This window comes from Lonchura striata, chromosome 4 (assembly GCF_046129695.1).
Source record: "Lonchura striata isolate bLonStr1 chromosome 4, bLonStr1.mat, whole genome shotgun sequence".
Classification (NCBI taxonomy): Eukaryota; Metazoa; Chordata; class Aves; order Passeriformes; family Estrildidae; genus Lonchura; species Lonchura striata.
Window position 1 is genome coordinate 2,466,414 of NC_134606.1, and position 23,797 is coordinate 2,490,210.

Here is a 23,797-nt window from a genome sequence, read left to right on the forward strand (position 1 = left end):
ATTAGATAAATCTGCTATAGGAATTTGCCACTTTGTGTGTTGATAAAATTTCTGGAAAAGAAAAAAAAAAAATCTTGTCCTTTTAATCCTTACAGCCAGACACCTTAGCATTTAATCTTAGCCATGTTCTGCACTGTTCTTTTAACTCAATATCTTGATTTTATCAAGTTGATTCAGAACAGTTTTGTGGTTCTATTATAGGGCAAGCATATAAGGTGACTTTTGAAGGCTGTGTAATAACACATCTTCTCATGTTTTCCTGCAAATGTCATTGTTACTTTCCATTTTTGCAGTGAAATATTTTCATGCCCAGTCTTGAATTGGATTTGTCTAATTTTTGTTTACTGCATCACTGCCAGTGATCAGAATTACTCATATGATGTACAGCTTTGAAAAAAAAAGCTGATGAACATTGTTTTATTAAAAAAAAACAAGAAAAAACACCCACAAATCCCTTGGGCACCCACATAAAAAATGTGCACGTTCTGGAAATGATAGAAAACCAGATAAATTCCCCTTCTCCACGTGGTGATGTGGAACGAAACCACCATGAGATGATGAGAGATGTGAAATCTTTGGGTTTGTCAAACTTCATTTGGGTCTGTTGCTTTGAAAAAAAAAGCTGGTGATCATTGTTTTATTAAAAAAGAAAACCAAAAAACACCCACAAATCCCTTGGGCACTCACCTGAAAAATGTGCACGTGCTGGAAATGATAGAAAGCCAAATAAATTCCCCTTCCCCACGTGGAACGAGACCACCACGAGATGACGAGAGATGTGAAATCTTTGGGTTTGTCCAACTTCATTTGGGTCTGCTGCTTGAAAAGAGGAAGAAAGCAGACCTGTTCTGTGCCAGCACATGAACTGCTTTGCCTGTTGTGTGTGCTCCAGGTGGATTGTTTATCGACAGACCATGGACAGCCCGGAATGTTTCAGTGCCTCCCACTTCCAGCGCTTCCTGGCCGGGCTCCTGGAGACCCAGCAGAACCTTGGGCTCCGTCAGCCTGCTCACCTTGGGAAGAGCAGCAGGCTCCTGGTGGTGCTGCAAGGGTAAAGAATCCCAACTCTTGGAATTGTTGTATAGGATAAGGCACTTCTTGGTTACACAGCTTTTCTATCCCTGTTGGTTTTGTTGCTCGTGTGAAAAAGGTGTTCTCAGCCTTCGTTCCATCTTCTGGGTGCACTCACAGCCCAGAACCTCCCTGTGAGGGCAGCAGAGGAGGGGGGATTCTGCCCCTGTGCCCTGCAAAGCTTTATCCAGCTCTTAGGTCCCAACAGCAGAAAAACTTGGAGCTGCTGGAAAGAGTCCACAGGAGGCCACGGAGCTGCTTCCTGGGCTGGAGCCCCTCTGCTCTGGAACCAGGCTTGGAGAGCTGGGAATGCTCACCTGAAGAAGAGAAGGTTCCAGGGAAAGCTCAGAGCCCCTTGTAGGGCCTAAAGGAGCTCCAGGAGAGCTGGAGAGGGATTGGGAACAAGGGATGGAGGGACAGGACACAGGGAATGGCTTCAGATTGAAAAAGGGGAGATTTGGGTGAGATATTAGGAAGGAATCCCTGGTTGTGAGGGTGGTGAGGCCCTGGCACAGGGTGCTCAGAGCAGCTGTGACTGTCCTTGGATCCCTGGAAGTGCCCAAGGCCAGGTTGGAGCAACCTGGGGTAGTTGAAGATGTCCCTGGTTGTTGCAGGAGGCTGGACTAAGATGGCCTTTAAAAGCCCCTTCCAACCCAAACTAATCTGTGATTCTGACTCCAGAACTGCCAGCAGAGATCAAACTCTCAAAAATCTTCTGTTGCCTGATAGAGCAGGTGATAGCAGAGGAGGCCTTAGTAATGTGTTTTGGATAAATGCCATTTTCCTTGAGGATAAAGGTGAAAACTGAGCCACCTACCTGTGTTTGACATTTCCATCTCCAGTGTAGCATTTGAGAACCAGGATCATCTTCTGAGTCACTGGAAGGTGACACAAACCAGTGTGAGGGAGGAACTATCCTGATCTGGCTTCAGTGACTTCCAGTTCATCCTTCTCACTGAGGATGTACAAATGGAACTCAGCATTTTTTTCATTATGGTCCATTCTGATAGTGCTAAAAAACATCTTTTTTTTCCATGCTGGAGCCAGATTGATTTTTGGTTTTTGTGTAATTAGTAGGGATGGTGTTAAGTGCATTGATGGGCAAAATAACTGATACTGGAACAGATAATTGGAAGTTTTCCATTGTTTATGGATAGTTTGATATTAGTATAGACATCTTTAGGGAAGCTGGAGTTCTCTAAATATCCCATTCAGCTGATAACTGACAGTAGAGAAAAGTTTGTAACTGGCTGAGAAATAAATACCTGAAATTAAAAATCAGGTTCACCTAAGCCTTGATGTCATTCAGAGATAAAATGCAACAGTGGTTGAAGTCCTGATAAAAAATGGATGCATTAATGTGAGAAACATGTTTAGATTAGGATGTTGATAAGTGAGAGAGGCTGTTATTTTATTAATTTTTAACTCAATTTGTGCTTAATTTGCTTTGCATTAAGCATAAAAAGTTTGTGTTATATTGTGCTTTTTGTGCTTTCTGCAAGCTGGACTTCACAGTTGTTCAGTACAAAGTTTACACTGTTTTCCTCTGGATTATTAATAATTTAATTTTAATATAACTTCCAGTCATCTTGATTTGTCTGGATTCGCTTAATTTGTCTGGATTTGCCAAGTTCTGAGCTGCTTTCCATCTCTTTTGGTGGCTCTTTTGGAAATCCAGTTTTCCTCCAAGCCATCAACTTCTTCCTGGGTTGGGAACTGTTGTGGTTCTCTGAACCCATTTGTCATTTTGGTTTCTCGCAGGTACACTGATGTTATTGATGTTGTGCAAGCTCTGCAGACTCACCCTGACCCAGATGTGAAATCTTCTTTCATCATTGGAGCAGTCAACACCTGCGTGGAGCCTCTGAGCTGCTACATGGAACACAGGTGTGCTTTGAAATATTTCTACAAGCTTAAGAACAGATACGTTGATTTTTGGTATCACTTTTCTAATAATTAGTGATTTGTGATGGTTAAAAGCCACTGAACTGACTTAAATCCCATAAAACTGTTTTATAATCCATCTTGGAGGAACTTGGAAGTGCTGTTTGGTTTATCATGATGGCACTTGATTTCCACTGGGTATATAATTATATAGAATATCAATAGAAGTTCAACTCCTAGAAGAATAAACAAAGATTGTTTAAATACAAATCTCTGGTTAAGGAGTTTGTAACATTTGCACAGTCATTTGTCCTCTGAATAATTCTCTTTTTTGCAGTCTCGTAGTAAGTCAGACTGAAAATGGAGATGTGCATCTCAGTTTGATTTATCGGTTCTGCCACTACTTTTGGACGTTTAAAAAGACTTTACAGGTTTAAAATATGGAATTTAAGGGAAACAATCCCTGAAATGGGGAAGAGAATGACAAAGCACGGAAGCCAAAGCATTGCAAGTGTTAAAATCTGATATCCTGGGTTACTGCAGCGCCAGGGTGGGGAGGAAATGGTCGCAGAGCCAAGTCACTGACCTTTTGAAATAGTTTGGTTTCATAGTAAATATGTGTGCTCCAGACTTCTACAAACATGGAAATAATTTCTCAGACCTACCTGTAAAATTGTAACACTCCAATTTTTTAATTATGCCTTGCAGCTGATTTGATAAAAGTAAGTTCCAGCTGTTAGAGTTTTTGGAGTTGGTAGCACTGCTTTCTGTTTGTGATCAAACTGTGCATCACAGCTTAGAGAAGAGCTGCACAAGCAGTTTCTAAAAGTGCATTCCTGACATTTCCTGGCTGTTCTTAAACACTAACCAACGTGCTGCTTGTGCTTTGCAGTAGTCAATAAATAGACCTTATCTTGCTGCTTCTTCTTGTCTCTGTGACAAAGATACCAAACAAATATTAAAGACTACATAAAAAATGGGTGAATTGATGCTGGAGTGCTGTTTAAACTTGTTCTTTCCATAATTCTAGGAAAGACAAGTTCCATTTCTGTTTTATTTTTAACTTACTAACGAGTTCCTAGTCATGGTACTGTGTAGTGTTATAGCAGCAGTAGCCTGCAGTCCTTTAATACTGTTTGTCTCCTGAAGTGTAGAAGCAATGAAAGGAAGAGGTTCAGCCTGTGCTGTAGATTATTTATATTTTGCTTTGGAGTTTGTTCTGATAAGAATTGACCAAGTAGCCACACAGTGCCAATGGCAAACCTTGCAGTTGGGAAACTCTGGTGATTTCCCTGTGAGAATGGAACAGAGTGGATTTCATGTCTGGCTTGAAACTTGCACTCAAGAAAATCAAACCCATTTCCTGCCTCAGAGTTCATCACTGTAGAGATCCAGCTCTTCTTGAGAATGGGATGAAGCTTTTCCCCATTCTGAATTTTGCAGACCAGGCCAGGGGAGAGGGAGTTGAAGGGAGCAGGTAAAAATCTCTTCTTGAGGTTTTGTGTCCATGATAAACCTCCTGAAAATAATTGTCACTTGTCACAGCAGCAGAAATTGGCATTCTGTACATCCAGTCTTTCTATGGAAAGTTCCCACTCTTTGTAAGGCACAATTCTTTAGGGCAAACTTTAAATTCCTATTGTTTAAATAAGAATTAAAATAATATTAAAGCTTTCTGACTCCTTGGAGTACAGAATAAATTGCATGGTGGGAATTAGCTCTTAATTCTTGGAGAATTAAAACCATCTACAAAGTGATTTTTGGGGGAAAAGTCCTTGAAAGACATAAACTGTGAGGATATTGCAGTTACAGGGATTGAGGAAAAGAAGCATGAAAATGGTTTGGTTTGTGAGACTCTGTCAGCGTCCAAGTGAATGTAAATGTTTTACTTAAATAATAATATCCATTCTTGATACGTGAACTTTTTGGTTTTTTAGGCTTCTTTTTCCCAAGTTCTTGGACCAGTGTTCACAAGGTATGTGTCACTTTCCCTGACTGAGCTCTACAGAACAATAACTGAGCCATGTGACCAAATAAATACCTGTATTTAATATTTTGTGCTATTAATACATGTAGCAAAGGGTCTTGATAAACTCTTGGAGGTAAGAACAGACAATATCTGACAAACATCATGGGCAGAAAATTAAAAAATTCTGGAGCATGACCCATTTTGAAGTTCTCCTCTCCGGGATGGGTTTCCTTAGACCATGAGTTAAACTGCTCACATTGAGCTGTTGTAACTGGGATTGGAATGGATTGGATTGGAGTGGAGTTCCACCCTCCCTTGGAGATGTGTGAGGAAATGGAGCTTTCTTTTCATTTCAGCTCTATTAAAAAGGGAAAAATGAGGGGTGACCTTGTTCCCCAAATGCTCCTCTTGGTGTGGCCTGGAGAGTCCTTGCAGGGCTCATCACTCACTGCAGCAAAGCAGCTCAGCTGCAGGGCTGGTCCTTACCTGTGTGTTCAGTTTTATATCCCGAAATCAATCACTGGCTGCACTGGCAGGCTTGGGAATTAGAGCAGGAGTTGGCATAAATGGGATGTGATCCTTCCTCACCTGCCCAAAAATCCCTGCCCCAAGTGCTCAAGGCCAGGTGGGTTTATTTTGTCATCATATTTTGTTGGAAAATCAGAGTAGGATGCCGTGCTCTTCTTAAAACTCTTGATTGCTCTGCTTGGCTGCCAGAGTGGTGCCACCTCTTTTTCATGTGTGAAGAGAACCTCAAAGAATGAAATTGTGAACAAGCTGGACAGAAATTTCTGTAGGTGTTGTTATATAAATCAGTATTTTATTTGGAGAAAAGTGTTGTGAATTTTTCAGTTCACAAATTGGAAAATTATCATGTGTACAGCCACTGGTTAATTTGAAGAGAGCAGGAGAACGTTAAGAATATGAAGAATTATTAATTACTACAGAGATGTTAAGTGTGCAGATTATTTTATGAAAGAGTAAATAAAAGTAATACCCAAAGCTTTGTTTTTTTTTAAAATGAATTTGTACAGACTGAATTGGGTGAGAATTGGTCATTGTTGAGGGAGAAACTGCAAAATGCCCAGGATTAAGAGCAGCTGATTTTCTTACAGTCAAAATGCTGTAAGAATTACAAATACTGGAGGTTTCTTGGGGCTGGGAATAATTTCTGCACGTTGCAAAGCGTTGTCATCCAGTTCTGTGATACAGAATGTGACATCAGATGGCTGAGAGATCCCTTTGTAAAGAAATTGTTTCCCAAAAATAGGGGTAATTTTTGTGTAAAAGATTCAAGAGGAAAGGTACGCTTTGAAGTGAGATTTGGGATGTTGTGTACGCCAATATTGTTTGTTTTGTTGTGTCACCAATTGGCCAAGACTGTGTTGTGTTGGTTTTTTGATATTTTTTTTCTTGAAGTTGGGATCGAAGGTACTTGAGATGATACTTTGTGTTTAGATTTAAATGTTTAATTTTTAATTTGTTACAGTTTTATAGGTAGTGAGTTTTGTATTTAGTATCTTACTAATAAGGTACAAAATGGTTAGCTATTCTTTGTTATAAGGTTTTTTAAGGTTAAACTATCTAATTAAGAAATTATACTTAAATTGTTTTAACTTAATAATTTATTACTTGAAGTCCACAATGTGGACTTTTCTGTCTAATTACAAAATACTAGTCAAACTTTTGAAGAAGAAGGTGAAGAAGGACTAGCTTCTGTCCTAAAACTTTTATTTTGTTTTATATATATGACTATATTTTAAAACCCTAAACTCTTAGTTTTTTACGTTGTTATATTATATGCTTTTAACTAAACTATACACTTGTAATTTTAGTGTTATTAATTAATTTTGGAGGCTTTCTTTATGGCTTCAGTCAAATGTAGTGTTTTATTTGGAGTTAGAGTCTGTTAATACAGAAAGTCTAAAATTCTCAGTATCTAGAACTCAAACAGTGTTGTACTGGGCTTTGTACAGATTTGAAAACAGAACTTTGTGGGTGTAAGAAAAGCCAAGTGCAGCCATAGGCAAGCAGGAATTAATTAGACTTTGATCTGTACTTTTTCCTTCTATCTTCCAAATGTGGGGAGTGAGTTGGGTTTGCCTTTTGCTGCCTTTCTGTGTATCACAGGGGTTCCTGGGCACGTTATCAATGTGACATTTTCCAAAATTTCTGTTTGGAGAGCCCCAAAACTGGGAGAGGCAGATGGGGATTGGGGAGAACTCACAAAGCCTTGAGCAGAATGACCAACAGGAGTATCCTGTGCATACTTCCTTAAGCTTACCCAAAAATTCCTGCCACCATCTGTGTACTGTAATTCCCTTTTGTCTTTCTTTTTTTTTTTTTTTTTGGTCTTTCTGTCTTTCTTTCTTGCACAGAAGCTGTAAGATGATACCTTCCTAGTCTAAGGACACCCTGGCATCCCTTGTGAAACAATTTCATATAGAACACAAATTAAGACATCACTATTGTTAAATATTCCCATTGTAAGTTTGGGAGCAAAGAGGAGCCATTATTTTCATACAGCATATGTATTTTTAATCCATCCCTCCTGTTCCTTTCCTGCTTCCATTGAACACACTATTCCCCAGGCTGCAAGGGTTCTTTTCTTTGGAGGAATGTATAAATAAAGATTTAAACAAAACTGGGTGGTCTTCAAAATGCCTCTCTTAGAAACAGAGATGGCAATGGCAGTTTGAATAGAAAAGGTTAAATTTGTTCATTACTGAAGCTGTGGAGGCACCTTCCAATGCTCAGGAAGTTGTTTTTCTTTGGCTTACACTCCCTGTGCATCAATCCAGGGTCATGCACTGTGCCTGTGATCCCAACACCTCCAGGATTTATGGCTGGGTGTGAGCAGAGCCAGAGCTCTGAGCAGGCTTCTCCTGCTTCCAAAACTCTGTGGGAGTTTCCAGTCAGGAGTGACAGGGAGTGCCCTGGGCCAGGCACACACGGAGCAGAGATTGATGGAGAAGGAGCAGGGGTGCTGAGGAGGAGATGAGCTGCAGAGCTCTGTGATTTGCTAGATTTGATTTTCCCTGAATATTTTTTTTTTTTTTTTTAACTTAGAGCTTTTCCAACTTTATCCTTGACAGTTATGGATCCTCTCTCTCCAAGGCATGGTGCTGCCAATTGTCACCTGGACTCAGTGGCAGCTCTGCCACAGGGTTGTGGTGGGTGGTTCAGGAATCCCAGAATGGTTTGGGTTGGTAGGGATCTCAAAGCTCATCCCCTTCCACCATCCCAGGCTGCTCCAAGCCCCATCCAACCTGGCCTGGAATATTCCAGGGGTAGAATTACTATCTTATTCACATTTTAATCCTATTTTCATGATTAATATCCCAAAACTTGATATATCAATTGCAAGCCTGCATGTGGCTTAAATTTCAAAGGGTGCTCGCTGTTCTCCTTCCCTTTTCCCCCTCCTCCAAGAGCAAATGTGTATTGGAGAAGACATGGATGTTCCTGGAATTGGAGTGGAAACTTCTGTGCAAGGTTAAAAGTAAAGAGAAATAGAGTGATGGAGATTTGTGCTGTTAGTAAAGTTCTGGCTTGGAAGGGTCAATGATTCAGAGAACAGTGACTGGGAGTCTGTGGTGCAGTGCAACTGCCCCAGAAATATTTGTGTGTAATGCAGCCTTTGCATGGATTAATGTGATTTAAGACTTGTGTAAAGACCAGGAACTACTGCAGACAGCAGATCAGGTGTGATCAGTTGTTACATCTTTGCTTTAAATCCTTGGGTGCAGAGGAAATGCATCCTGGCTCAGTTGTTTGTGGATATTGGAGATTTTCTGTTCTTCTTTCTACTCCACTTGTAGTCACAGGAAAGTGTCAGAGCATGGCTGCACATCTTGAGCAAAGAAATAGCATTTATTATAAAATTACAGAATTGTTTAGGTAGGAAAAGACCTCTAAGAGCATCAAATCCAGTCATCAAGCCAGCACCACTGCTCAGTTCCCCTTTGCCCCTTCAAGAGCCACATCCAGGTGTTCCTTGAACACTTCAGGGATGGGGACTCCACCACTGCCCTGGGCAGCTCTGCCAGGGCTTTACAACCCTTGCCATGAAGAAATATTTCCTAATATCTCCTGTAAACCTCCCCTGGCACAACTTGAGGCCATTTCCATTTCCTCTCCATCCCTCACACATTCAGGACCATACAGACATCCTAGGGAGGCACCAAGTGTTGACACTGCAGTTTCTTTGAGGAACTGGGCTGAAAGTCAAATGGATAATTGGAAAGCAGGGACCTATAAGTGAAATTAACTGGATGGTTTTCTGTTATCTTTTTGATGCTTCATGGATTCAGCCTTGCTGTCTGAATAACCTTTTGGAGTCTTTAAAGAAAAATAAAACAACCCTAAACCCTTCTCTCGTTTTTGGGAATGGGAACTGAGTGTCCAAAATACTGATTTTTAGCTGTTTAGTCTCTTACTGCATGTTGAATTTGCCAAGAGACTTTACACCTTAGTGTTCCTTTTTTTTTGAACTACTCCTGCTCAAATTGATTCTTGTATGGATTTGTTATTTTAATTAATTAATTCTATGGATTGAGTCTAAATGATTCAGTTAGATGAAAGATTCTGTGCTTGTTTTTTTTTTTTTTGTTGTAGTGGATTTTTTGTCTTTAATGAAAGAATGCAGTGAGAGGGAAAGAAAAATAAGAGAAGAATGGTTGGAATATCACTGAATGATTTATTAGTCACTGTTTACATGGCTGAGCTGTGTAATTTATCCTGATTTCCTTCCACAGGACTGGTGAGTAACGTGGTTTTCACAAGTCATGCCACAGAGCAGAGGCACCCACTCGTCGTGCAGCTGCAGAGCCTGATCCGAGCAGCAAATCCTGGAGTTTCCTTCATCCTGGCAGAAAATGGGATTGTAACGAGGTAACTTTCATCAGGATTTATCACTTTTGGCACATGGGCCACGAGCACTCAGAAACTTCTGTTCTCATGTTTGTACTCTGGTGATTTATAGGAAGGAAATGCAGATTTTGCTTAATTGCTTCTCGTGCAAAAGGGATTTTCCCTTTACGTTTATGGGCATATAAATACAGGGATTAGGAAATGTGTTTTGTTTGCAGAGTGTGATTTATGTTACTGTTACTGCCATACTAAAGGAAAAGTGCTCTTAATTTTACTGTCACTAGCACATAATGTTTTAGGTAAGTAGATAGTGGCCATTTTATTTAACCTAGAAAATGAAAAATCTTCATTTTTATCTCTTTACAGGAACGAGGATATTGAACTAATTCTCTCAGAAAGCAGTTTTTCAAATCCTCAGATGATGAGAGCTCGATATTTAATGTACCCTGGCTGGCAAGTATCTAGACTGAGAAGTATTAAAGCTATTTTTCTAATTAACTTGAAGATTAAAATGTTTCACTAACTTAATTTATATTTTTTTTTCCCTAAGACTACTCATTTGGAACAGACAGCAGCTTTGTAAATCATCTTTAAGAGAGTTGATGATTATTCTTAGTGGATAAAAGATTGCTGCCCTTTTATGGGGGGAAAAACTCCTTTTTGGACACCACTTAAATCAATGGCAAGATTACTGTTGCTTTCCAGAAGAATAGGCAAGAACCCTGTGGGAATAAACTGGGAAGGATTGGGATGGGTGAGGTCAATAATGAGTGGAGTAATTTCATCCTGACAGCTATTCAGCATTACTGGAATGAACTTGCTCTGTCAGTCTGGCCATTAGCAGAGCAATTATTCACAAAACCCAGGAACCTCAGTGACAGCCTTGGCACAGCTGAGGCACAAACCCACGTGGCACCAAACTTTCCACTGAACACCGAGGGAGATTTCTCCTGGCTCAGGGTTCTTCACACATCTTGTTGCAATTCTCTCTGCTGCACCTTTTTGGCAGAAATCTGTAGCTGTCAGCCATCGTAACTCCTGGCTGACCAAGCTCTGTGCTTGGAAACATCATTTATTTATCATACCTTGCAGTCCTCTGTATCTCTTTATTAATAAATTTGGTTCTGAATTGGATGCGAGTAGCCAAATAAAGCTACTGGAGTGAAGCACAAGGCTTGGGATGAAGATATTGAATTAATATCATCAGAGCTGCTTGTGGATTGCATGGAGCCAAAGGCAGAGAGCAGGAAAAGAAAATATTTCAAACTTTTGGGCAGCTGTTAATCTGTTTGATGACAGTATGCAAGAATTGGATCTGGGTAGTGTGGAAGAGAAAGAAGGAGCAGAAGGAAGAGCATCAAAAACATCCAGGGAGATTTTGCTGCAGCCTTGCAGTACCTAAAGAGGGCTTATAAAAAAGGAGTAGAATGAGTTTTTACATGGGTAGATGGTGACAGGACAAGGGAGAAGGGTTTTAAGCTAAAAGAAGAGATTTAGATTAGATGTTAGGGAAAATTCTTCCCTTTCCTCTGAGAAAGTGTTCCCTGGAGGAACACTTTCTCAGAGTCTTTGATCCCACAGCTCCTGGTGTGTTCCCAAACTGAGAAATGGGGAAACAGTGGGAAAAACTCTGAAGAGCCCCTGGCACAGGTGCTGAGCCCTGGCACATCTGCCCAGAGAAACTGTGGCTGCCCCTGGATCCCTGGAAATGTCCAAGGCCAGGCTGGAGCAACAGGGCTTGGAAGAACCTGGACTAGTGGAAGGTGTCCCTGCCCATGGCAGGGGTGGCAATGAAATGATTTGTAAGGTCCATTCTGACTCAAACCATTTCATGACTCCATAAAAAGGACTCCTGAGTGCTTTGACCAACATAATGCTGTTGGCAGCACATTTTCATGGAGGAAAAATCTCTGTATTTTCCTTTCTCTGAGCAAGGCTCATCTGTGCTGAAAGAACAGATGTTGTTTGCTGGATGAGAAGCAGAAGCTCCTGTGGTTTCTGTCTGTTGAAGGTGTTTGTTTTTGTCTCCAGGTATGAGGGTAAATATGGAGCTGGGCCCGTGTTCCCTCCCATGGTTCAGATCTGTGTGTGGTTCAGTCGCCCTCTGGAGAAAACACGATTTGTGGCCAAATGCAAAGGTACCAATGAACTTTGCCTGACTTGATTGAAATCCAAGTTTGGGATGCTGAGGGATAGAGGGGAAGGAAGGCACTGACGTAGCACAGTGATTTAATCACTGCTGAAGTTAAGTTTTAATTGAAAACTCAGCTTTCCTTCCTAAAAGTACAGTAAATTCTGTTCCTTAGTGTCTGCTCTGGAAAATTGTCCCATGATTTTTGTTCAGATGAAAATCTAATTGAATTTTTGGTTTCTAGGACTGAGACAACTTCCTGTGTTTGCTTTTTATTTTATGTCTCATTGTATTTGGTAGTGTTGAAATACAGTTTTATAAGTGACCATCAGCTTCTACTTTTTATGCCAAATAATTCTTTGCAGCTACTAGAAAAGAGGCTCGGCTCTAGAGTAGATATTTCTTAAACTACTTCTTTTCTCCTTAGCCAAGTAGTATTAAAGAGGTGGATTTTACCTCCCACACACACTGTGGGAGTTCCTTATGCCAAACACACCTTATTTCCCAAACTTCATGGCAAAGAATGAGAAAATAAATGTTACATAGTCGTAATCCAAGGGGACATGGCAGCTTTTCCTTTGGAAGCTACTGGGATGTGGATTAGAGATCAGTTGCACAGGTTTTACCAGAAGCCTCCACCAAGGAGAAGAAAAAGAAGTTGAGATAATCTGTTTGTCTTCTGTTTCAAACAGCAATTAAGTCGTTGCTCAAGCCAAGTCCATTTTCTGGAAACATTTATCACATCATGGGCAAAGTGAAGTTTTCAGGTAAGGGCAAATTACTGCTGAGGTGTTGTGATCACACTGCATGTTATGGGTGTTTAAAAAAGTATTTCTGTCCTGGATTCTGTCTGCACCAGTGTTGATGTTAGATTAGATTAGCAATTATGAGACCCTTCCTTCTGTCTTCTCCTTGTTAGATGCTGATAAAGTCATTGAAGTCTGTCACAACACAGCAGCAAATTCCCTAAGCCTGGTGCCTGTTTCTGAGGGGCCAACTCCTCCTGATTCCAGAAATGATCCCAGAGACTGCAGCAGTCAACAGGAATATTTCCTTGTGTTCATTGGCTGCTCCCTGAAGGAAGAGGATATCAAAGATTGGCTCAGAGAAACTGCAAAACAGGTTTGTGGGCAGGTTTCCTTTTGTTCAGTGCTTGGCATTTCTTAACAAGCAAAGGAAATATCCGAGTTGCCTCAGTGAAACATTTGGGTTTCTTAATTAATCTCTTTTTTTTTTTTTTTTTTTTCCTACCAAGGTATTGACATTCTAGGGTTCAAATGGATTTCAGGAAGGGGACTAAGAGTTTACAAATGTATGTTGTAATCTCTGTATTGTTTTAGTGCTTGCTACAGCTTATTCATGGATTGATTTGCTCTTGAATGCTTGAGCAAATGGATTATGTCCAGGATAAACACAAGATGATTTAGCTGAGCTGTGATTGCCAAGGGCTGAAGTGTGCTATGAAATAAATCTTCTTCCAGTACCTGAATGCTGGCAAAGCTGAAAATTTGTTTTGATACACTAAATTAAACCTCCTTGGAAGTAATCCACTGAAATGGAGGGTAGAGTCCTGTTCATTTTGTCATCTTTAATTAGTGTATTTCTGCATGGCTGATGGATCCATGCAATAAGGAGTAAGGAGCAGGGAATGTGGCTGTTGTAGGAAGCTCAGAAGGCAGAGTTAGCACAGAGGGACTGCCACAGCTGATTGACAGAATCACGGATCCATAAAATCCTGCAATGGTTTGGGTTGGAAGGGACCTTAAATCCCATCCAGTTCCACCCCCCTGCTATGGGCAGGGACATCTTCCACTCTCCCAAATTATTCCAAGCCCTGTCCAGCCTGGCCTTGGACACTTCCAGGGATCCAGGGGCAGCCACATCTTCTCTGGGCAACTTTTTGGAACATTTCTAAGTTAAAAAATACTCCATGTTACTTCTATATGGATTAGGATTTGCACAACATCTCCCTCCAAAAAGTTGTGTAGGAAGGGAAAAGTGTTTCCTGCAGACTGTGGCTGGAGCAGTTGCTAAACTTCTGAGATTTCTGAGGTTTTTGAGTTTCTGAGATGTTCAGGTTCTCATCTTCTGGTCCCCTGTGTTAATACAGGGAATTAATCCATTTTCTGTGCTGATTATCTCATGCTCTGTACTTAGCACAGGGTTAAAATATGGAGACAAATGCTTTGCCATGTAAGAAAGCTCTTTGTGGAATACTACTTAAATTTTATGAAAACTTGGAACTTAAATGCTTATCTCAAGTGTGAAGTGTTTCCTCTTTGAGCAATTCAAGACTATAAACACTTTTTGTACAGTCATGGCTAATTGAGGGTTTCAGATAGCTCTAAGAGTTACCACATGCTGCAGGAAAGAAAGGGATTACAGAATTTCTCAGGCTCAAAATGAAGTTGTTTTTCTGTTCTTGTGCCAGCTTTCTTACAGGAAAGCTGTATTTAAATTGTCTTGTCTAAAACACTTAACAGAATTTTTAATTTCTGAGTGTTTCTGTAAGATCAGTAAATTTTTATTTTTGTTTTCAGAACACAGTTGTGAATGCCTTCATATAACTGAATAATTTTAAAAATGAATTTTTTAAAATACATTATTCTATTTGGTGGTTTGGTTTTGCCTTTTTTTTTTTTTTTTTAATTGATTTTTTTAACTAACTAAGCTGTGATATCACACTGCCATTCTGTAGTCACATAACTGGAATCTCCTTCTTTATACAGAAACCTCAGAGGAAAGCCCTGAAAACCAGAGGAATGTTAACCCTTCAGGAAATCAAAAACATCCACGTGAGTAACAGCAATAATTTACAAACCCTTCTTTTGGCTGATTTCCCTTAAATATCCATCTGGATGACAAAGCACCTGCCACAACAAATGTGCTGAGCGCTAAATTATTACAGCACTTATGGAGCTGTCCAGGAGGGATTTGAGATAGAAATCTGATCTCAGAGCTCCAAATTCACTCTGGAAAGCAGAAGAGGGTGTGAAATTTGCCATCTTTGGTTGCTGTAATGGCCCTTCCATTTTCTTTTATCTGTTTGAGTTTGCAAGGACTGTCCCTACAGGTGTTTAATTTAAATTATTTCCTGCTGCAGGTGAAACGCCACTTGGATCCGCTTCCAGCTGGTTATTTTTACAATGGGACTCAATTTGTGAATTTTTTTGGTGACAAAATGGATTATCATCCATGTATCCTTTAAAATTGAGGGTTTTGGGGAAGGTTTTAGGTAGGCAGTGAGCTGTGCAGCTCTGAAATGTTAAGTGCCAAAGCAGATATGGTAAAGAACCAGTTCCTTGCCAGCTAAAGCTTAGTTTTAAAACCTTTTTTGAAAGATAAGATCTCAGAAACAGAATAGGACCAACAAAACAAACCCCAAACTGCCCATGAGCTCATGCAGGGAATAATTTATCGACCACAGCTTGTCAGAGAAATATTTTTCAAACCAAATAGTGCTGTAATAGCACTGAATGCCTGGGCACGACTGATAAAACTTCCAAATGAATGTAATTGCATGTGTGCACACACTCAAGTGAAAACAATCATATTTTTGTCCTTAGTATTACCCTGGAATTCCTTGCCAAGGTTCCAGGGTATTCCTCTTGGCCTTGGTCCCCACCTGGGGACAGGGTCAGTGGTGGTCAAGGCTGTGCTGGGTTAACAGCTGCACTTGATGATCTCAGCCTTAATGATTCTGTGATTCTCTCATTTTCATACCTTCCTTTTGCTTCTGTCTTTGGTCACCAACTTCCTAATTGGTTTTATATTCCCACTTTACTTTGTACCTTAATTTCTCCAAACTTGGTAAAAAACAGAGTTATTTTCTGGAGACAGCTTAAAAATTTTAAACAAGCAGATTTCTGTATGTAAGGCATAAAACCCAACAGCAAACTTGAATTTCAGTATTCACTGGAAAATTATGGGTGCCCCAGGATCCCTGAAAGTGTCCAAGGCCAGGTTGGATGGGGCTTGGAGCACTCTGGGATAGTGGGAGGTGTCCCTGCCCTACTTTTTAAGCTCCTTCCAACCCAAACCATTCCAGGATTCTTCCCTCCACCTCCCCCTTGGTGTTTGGCAGGGAAAGCTGCAGGCCTGGTTAACCCTTTCTGGGGGATTTGAATTTTGGGCAGAGTTTTACACTTGTGTTTCAGCAGAATAGCTGGAAATGTGTTCAGAGAGTTCCAGAATTGTTTGGGTTGGAAAGGACCTTGAAGCTGATCTTGTTCCAGCCCCTTCCAGGGATGAGGAATCCAAAACCTCTTTGGGCAGCCTGTGCCAGGGCCTCACCACCCTCCCAGGGAAGAATTTTTTCCTACCATCCCATCTAATCCTGCTACTACTTCCCTACTTCCTACTTCCCATAGATCTTCCTCCTGTCTGGGAAATATCCCTTGTGCAGCTCCTTTGTTCCTTGGGAATGCTGAGCTGGGGGAGCTCTGACTGTAGAACTTCTAGAAAGTAATATATTGAATTTCTGCTTTCACTGAGTGTCCCAGAACTGGCACTTCCTTCAAACCTGGATGTTCTTCTCTACTAAATTCCATTTGCACAAATGTTCTTCCTTCACCTTTCCCAACCAGTAATGGACCAGTTCATGAATGATTACTTGGAAGAAGCCAACAGGGAAATTGAGAAGTACAACAGGGAGCTGGAGGAGCAGGAGTACCACGACCTCTTTGAGCAGAAGATTTAAGCACGTGGATCCTGAGCGTTCCTGTCCTTGTGTCAGGAACCAAAAATGCTATTTCTGTCCTTCTGCCTCATGAGAAATTGAGTGAAATGTCTGTTTTCAGCACTCCTTCCCAAACTAAGGGATTGTTCCCCTAAGGTTGGCATTTAACGTGGTAACTGCTTAGCTGTTTGTACTGTCAGGATTGCTTCCACTTCACCTTAATTCCAGACTGTACAAAGCATCACCTGGAATCTCTGGCTTGTGGTGGAAACGTGGGAAAAAGAAGAAGGAGGAAGAGACAAGAAGCAAAACTGGATTTATTTCCTAAAAAGGTCAGAATGTAATTGTGGAATTGGGCCATGGTGCAGATATCAAACAATGCCTGGGTGTCCCTTGGGAATCGTTGCACAGGAGCATCGATGGTCAGTGGGGGAATTCAGGATGTGGGATTGGGATGTTCCCAAAGCGAGAAATGGGGGAACAGACTCGGAAGAGTCCCCAATCCCAGAACTGTTTGCCTGTTCCCAAAGCAAAAAATGGGGGAATAATTAAAAAAATTGAGTCCCTAATCCCACAGCTGTTGGTGGGATGTTCCCAAAGCGAGAAATGGGGGAACAATGGGAAAAACTCAGAATTGGGCCCCTAATCAGCAGCTGTTGGGATGTTCCCAAAGCGAGAAATGGGGGAACAGTGGGGAAAACTCCGAATTGAGTCCCTAATCCCACAGCTCTTGGTGTGTTCCCAAAATGAGAAATAGGGGAACAATGGGAAAAACTCAGAACAGAGTCCCTAATCCCACAGCTGCTGGGGCATTCCCAAAGTGAAAAATGTGGAAACAGTGGGGAAAGCTCAGAAGAGTCCCTAATCCCACAGTTGTCAGATGTTCCCAAAGCGAGAAATGGGGGAACAATGGAAAAACTCAGAAGAATCCCCAATGAACAGTTGTTGGGATGTTCCCAAAGCGAGAAACTGGGGAACAGTGAGGGAAACTCAAAATTGGGTCCCTAATCCCAGAGCTGTTTTTGTGTTCCCAAAGTGAGAAATGGGGGAACAATGGGAAAAACTCAGAATTGAGTCCTTAATCCCGCAGCTGTCAGGATGTTCCCAAAGTGAGAAATGGGGGAACAATGGGAAAAACTCAGAAGAGTCCCTAATGAACAGTTGTTGGGATGTTCCCAAAGTGAGAAATGGGGGAAAAATGAGGAAAACTCAGATCTGAGTCCCTAATCCCACATCTTTTGGTGTGTTCCCAAAACGAGAAATGGGGGAACAATGGGAAAAACTCAGAACTGTGTCCCTAATCCCTCAGATGCTGGGGTGTTCCCAAGGTGAAAAATGTGGAAACAGTGGGAAAAACTCAGAAGTGTCCCTAATCCCAGAGCTGTCAGGGTGTTCCCAAAGCCAGAAATGGGGGAACAATGGGAAGAACTCAGAAATGAGTCCCTGATCCCACATCTTTCAGAGAGTTCCCAAGGCAAGAAATGGGGGAATGGGAAAAGCTCAGATGGGCACCTAATCTCACAGCTGTTGGTGTGTTCCCAAAGTGAGAAATGGGGGAACAATGGGGAAAACTCAGAATTGGGTCCCTGATTCCAGAGCTGCTGCTGTGTTCCCAAAGCGAGAAATGGGGGAACACTTCCTCAGAGTCCCTAATCCCACAGCTGTTGATGTATTGCCAAAGTGAGAAATGGGGGAACAGAGGGAAAAGCTCTAATCTAATCCACAGCTACTGGGATGTTCCTAAAGCGAGAAATGGGGGAACAGTGGGGAAAAAAATCAGAATTGAATCCCTAATTCCAGAGTTGTTGGTGTGTTCCCAAAGCAAGAAATGGGAGAAAGATGAAAAAATTTAGAATCCCTGCATCTGCAGCTGTTAGGATGTTCCCAAAGTGAGAAATGGGGAACAGTGGGAAGAACTCAGAATTAAGTCCCTAAATCCAGAGCTGTCAGGGCATTCCCAAAGCGAGAAATGGGGGAATGGGAAAAGCTCAAATGAGCATGTAATCCCACAATTGTTAGGATGTTCCCAAAATGAGAAATGGGGGAACAGTGGGAAAACCTGAAGAATCCCTAATCCCAGAGCTGTTAGGATGTTCCCAAAGCGAGAAATGGGGGAACAGTGAGGAAAACTCAAAATTGGGTCTCTAATCCCACAGCTGTTGGTGTGTTCCCAAAGTGAGAAATGGGGGAACAGTGGGGAAAACTCAGACGTGTCCCTAATCCCAGAGCTGTCAGGGTGTTCCCAAAGCCAGAAATGGGGGAACAATGGGAAGAACTCAGAACTGAGTCCCTGATCCCACATCTTTCAGAAGTTCCTAAAGCAAGAAATGGGGGAATGGGAAAATCTCAGATGGGCACCTAATTCCACAGCTGTTGGTGTGTTCCCAAAGTGAGAAATGGGGGAACAATGGGAAAAACTCCAAACTGGGTCCTTAATCCCACAGTTGCTGCTGTGTTCCCAAAGTGAGAAATGGGGGAACAGTGGGAACAACTCAGAAGAGTCCCTAATGAACAGTTTTTGGGATGTTACCAAAGCGAGAAATGGGGGAACAGTGGGAAAAACTCAGAATTGGGTCCCTGATCCCACAGCTGTTGGTGTGTTCCCAAAATGAGAAATGGGGGAACACTTTCTAGAGTCCTTAATTTCAGAGCTGTTAGGGCAATCCCAAAGTGAAAATTCTGGAAACAGTGGGAACAACTCGAATAAATTCCTAATCCCAGAGCTGTCAGGGTGTTCCCAAAGAGAGGGACGAGGGAACACTGCCACCCCCACCTTTGCCAGGGCACAGTCCATCTCAAAACCTCAGCACAGTTTGAGTCTGCACTTGAAATTCTGGCTTTAAAGAAAAGCTATTTATACATTTCAGGGTGAAATCAGTGGAGAAATCTTAATTTCTTCCCAGTCCTCTCATTGGGATTCTGGAAAATATTTCCTGGCTGGCTGCAATGTGCACCTTGCTTAGATTATCCCTGGAGGATTCCTATTGCAGTCCTAAAAACCAGGCAAGGCAAGGGGGAGATTCTTCAACTGAAGAATTTCTTTTCATGAAGATGAGTGATTTCCAAAGGTAAAAAATAGCAAAGGGAGTTACTTGAAAGAGGCAGGAACTTGTTTGTGGAGTTTCCAGAAGAGTTTGCACACCGTAACATTTCACTGTGCTGGTGAGAAATCAACTTTTTAAGTACTTGCAACAGAATTTTTATAGTTCCTAAGTGATAGAACAGGAATGCTGGCAGCCTGTCCTGACTTAATTCAGTATCATTTTAAAGGAGGCTTTATAAATCCCTGCCTGAAGGATTATAAAGTACCTTAGCAGCTACTTACAGGTAATTATTGGAGTTTATTTGAATAAGCAGATTATTGTAGCATGCATGTGTTCAGAATTTAGGTGAGAGCAGCCCAGCAGGAATTTTTTATTTTCATATTCCTTTGCCTTAGGGACAGCTCAATCTTTTACTGCAACTGCAGCTTTTCTTTCTGACCAGATGTTTGTGATACAGCAAGAAATGGAATGAAAAATCTCTTGCAGGACACTTAAAATACTTCAAATGTATCTGCACAGCCTCATCTCGAAGCAGGAAAATGAGATTTAACCCCTGCCATCAAACCTGAGGCTAAATTAGAGTTTCCGCTTTGCTAAAGAGATGTATTTTTTACCTTTGGAATATGAAATAACTGAAATTTCAGTATCCTGAAGCACATTTTAGGTAGTTTTGGTCTTCATTGCTGGGTGCCTGTCCTATGAGTGTTCCACAGTGCAGAGGTAGAATTCCAGGTGCTGCAGGCTGGGATAAAAATATTGATAAGGTTTCATTCCTTGCTTTCCTCCTAGATTTAGAAAGCTGTCTGAATTAAAGACTTTAATTTTTTTTTTTGTTTTGTTTTTTTTTTGCACACCACGAGACTTTATATAAAAACTACTTGTATCCTGTTAGAGGCCAGTAAAAGCCAGCAATTAGTTTGTGTTTTTAGGCTTTCCTGGGGTATTCCCTGGATCACAAGTGTGGAGCATCCTGATAAAGCTCGTGAGTTTTATCTATGCATGGCTAAATTTTAGTCTTAATATCCTGTAGTGCCTGTAGAGCAAAGGTAGCTAGCAGTGGGTTTGGGGGGAGGGGGGGCTGCCAGGGGTTTACAACTCAATCCAGTTGGTTGCATGAAATTATTTCACAGCCCAGAATTTTTAGGAATCCCAAAATTCTGGTGGTTAGCGCTGCAATATAAAGGGGCATTAGGAAACTGAGCTCCAATTGGAATTGCTTTGCCAATTAACTCCGTGTAAACCCAGCTGTTCCAGTCCCAGTTCTCTCACCTGCAAAGCCATATTTTTAGAGTAGTGGGATGTGATGTGGGAAGAAATTCCAGTGGTTGGGACGGCAGGCACATGGTGGAGGCTTTGTCTCAACTCGTGGATACAGAGTAGATTTAAGTGCAATTGATTGAAAATAGATGAAGATGCTGTAGCTGATTTTTGCTCTGCTGAACTCTTTTTAAGAACTCCAATTTGTGCAGCTCTCAAATCAATGTGGATGGGGCTTGATCCAGCTGGAGTTCCAAGCCCTGTGAACAAAAAAAAAAGGAAATAATTGGGGGGTGAGTGTGCAAATTGAGCTGTTGCTTAAAAACTGGAGCAGAAGAGCTTGGAACAATGGCCTAGAACCCTCCTGTCCTGTGCTGCATGTGCTCTATGGTCATAGCTGTGTATTACAAAGACCTTTCACCAGACTGCTACTGGCTCAATTCATGTATTTTGGTATTGAAAGAAATTGATTACCTCAATTTTTAGCATTTATTTTTGAACTGTGACTTTCAACCAGAACAGGAAAAAAAAGAAAAAAAAAAGAAAAATACCGAAATAGTGAAACTGTGACAATGGTATCCTTTAAATGTAGTAGTGCCTTGCAGATGACACCATTTATTCCCCAAATAAATGGATGTCAGGGGTTGCACCCCCACTTTTTTTTTTAAAGGAAAATAACGGTTTTGGTGAAAGGACTTAAAAATTTAACCTAGTGACAAATATTAGCACAAATGGTTAAACTGTTTAAAAGAAAACTCTTTGAGGACTGAAATGCCTGATGCTGCTGCTGTTGAAGAGCAGTTGCTGATTTTTTGGGAGTCGATTCTAACGATCAGCAGCTCTTTTTGAATTTTTTTTTTTTTTTTTGTTATTATTTTTAGAAGAGTGTAACTTTTGTACTCTGGTCAAAGCTGTTTGTACTGTATGGAATCCCCAGCCCAGGGGGTTTGGTGTCCTCACTCCTTGGAAGTCCAGGTGAGGATGGAGCTACTCCGAAGGATTGAGGTTTGAACATTTTTTTGCTACTGTATAATTAAAAAAAAAAAAAACAACAACAAAAAGCACCATTTCTAACCCACTGATGTTTGGATACAGCAAAAGTGCCATTACACTGTTCCTTTTCTCTTTTACTGTACTTGGAAAAAATTGTGTCCAGGCATTCCTGAGCTTGGGAAGTGCTGAAGAGTCCTCAAGGGGTTTCCACGCTTTGCTGACCTTTGTTAGCAGCTTGTGGTGGTGTTTTTTTCTTTCTCCTCACTGAGAATGAGTGTGATCAGAAGTTACTGAAGTTATAGGATTTAAATGTGACAAACTTAGCAGGGGAACCTTTGCAATTTGAGCTGCTCTGCAATCTGGGAGTATTCGAATTTTAAGCTGTGCAATTTGGGATTAATCCAGTTTTACACTTTGCAATTAACACACCGGATTGCAGGGAGGAGTTAAGTTGCATGTGAGAGTTCCCTAATAAGTTGGAATTTTTTTTTTTTTATAATTATTGTTATTTTTTAATTGAAACTTGTCAGAATTTGCACAGATTTAAGCTCTGGAATACTTTCGGTATTCTTGAAAAGGGAAAAAAAAAATTGTGACTAGTATAGTGAATTGTGAACTGTGAGTTGGTAGAACCACAAGGTTGATCTAATCTTAGGTTGTTAAAAATGTACCTCAGAAAGCTCGTGAGAATTTGCTTCATTTTTACACAACAGCCGGATCCTGACCTAACACTTCTCACTTTACAATGTGCCAAAATTCACTTTTATACTAGTTCTCAATGCTTTAATATTTGCAAGTCTAAGTTAAAAACGTGTTATTTACACACACTACTGTAACTTCAGTTCAGCTGAATGGTGTGATTGAAGCTTTTTGCCTCTCGTATTTATTACACAACTTGATTCAGTAAATATAAAATTACCTTTCCATTTATTTTTGTATTGTTTTACATGTTTATACCTGCAGTTTGTGTGACTTTTACACCTGTAACTCAGATGTGATGGAAAGAACCAATAAACAGTATCCATCCACTGCCTGGCTTTGGCTCCTTTAATGAAACTCACAGGTTTCTAAGCTGGAATTTTTAAACTTCGAGTGGTTTTCATTTAAATTTTTTGAACTGGCAGAAAGGTGAGTTGTTTGTATTCAAATTTAAAAAAATAAGGTTTTATGGGATATTTTTAGCTGCTGTTTTAAGTTCAGACCTTGCTTGGGCTTTTAATTGGGTAAAATTCAAACTTGAAGATGATTCATCTGCTTTGTGCTGCTCTCTCTGTTTTTCAGCAGCTGTGTGTGAGCATAAATTGATATTTACATATTTACAAATAGAGGGAGATGCTAAACCTTCCTTGTGCTCACAGAAATGAGGATGCAGCTTTGAGATCGATGGATCACAAACCTGGCTGCCATGGAGAGGGCAATCCCAATTTACCCTTCTTTCCCTGAGGGGCTGAGCAGGAATCAGATTTTTGCTGGTTAAGCTGAGCCTGCAGCTGATTTTGTGTCTCTGTTTTACATCACTTTTGCATTCGCTGGAGGAGGTTTTGTGCTTGATTTGGTTTTTTGGAATGATTTATGTAAATCCAGCCTGCTTTGCGTATTCCAGGTGTGCACGTAAACCAGCAGCTTCTGGGGCTTGGAGTTTGGACTGAAATCCAGTTTTCCCTTGCTGTGAAGCTCCCAGCTGTAAATCAGGAATTGGAGGGGACAGCCAGGGGGGGATGGATTTGGGATCTCATCCCAGGGAACAGGGACATGAGGAGAGGGAACGGCCTCAGGCTGGGCCAGGGGAGGTTTAGATTGGATATTTGGGAAAATTTCTTCATGGAAAGGATTATTACACATTGCTCAAAAGTTCTCCCAGTCCAACCATTCCCCCAGCACTGCCAAGGCCACCACTG

General features: G+C 41.1%; 1 protein-coding gene across 1 annotated transcript in view; it reads left to right on the top strand.

The window, feature by feature from the left end:
* Positions 1 to 22,928, top strand: part of DNAAF9 (dynein axonemal assembly factor 9) — a 71,179-nt gene extending 48,251 nt beyond the window's left edge. Inside the window, exons 27-37 of the mRNA XM_021526813.2 lie at positions 893 to 1,051; positions 2,833 to 2,958; positions 4,893 to 4,930; positions 9,682 to 9,817; positions 10,163 to 10,249; positions 11,828 to 11,934; positions 12,620 to 12,694; positions 12,847 to 13,049; positions 14,657 to 14,722; positions 15,031 to 15,124; positions 16,514 to 22,928. Of these exons, the coding sequence (XP_021382488.2) occupies positions 893 to 1,051; positions 2,833 to 2,958; positions 4,893 to 4,930; positions 9,682 to 9,817; positions 10,163 to 10,249; positions 11,828 to 11,934; positions 12,620 to 12,694; positions 12,847 to 13,049; positions 14,657 to 14,722; positions 15,031 to 15,124; positions 16,514 to 16,626 (1,204 nt within the window). The 3' untranslated portion in view covers positions 16,627 to 22,928. The remainder of the gene's footprint in view (positions 1 to 892; positions 1,052 to 2,832; positions 2,959 to 4,892; positions 4,931 to 9,681; positions 9,818 to 10,162; positions 10,250 to 11,827; positions 11,935 to 12,619; positions 12,695 to 12,846; positions 13,050 to 14,656; positions 14,723 to 15,030; positions 15,125 to 16,513) is intronic.
* Positions 22,929 to 23,797: the final 869 nt, after the last annotated feature.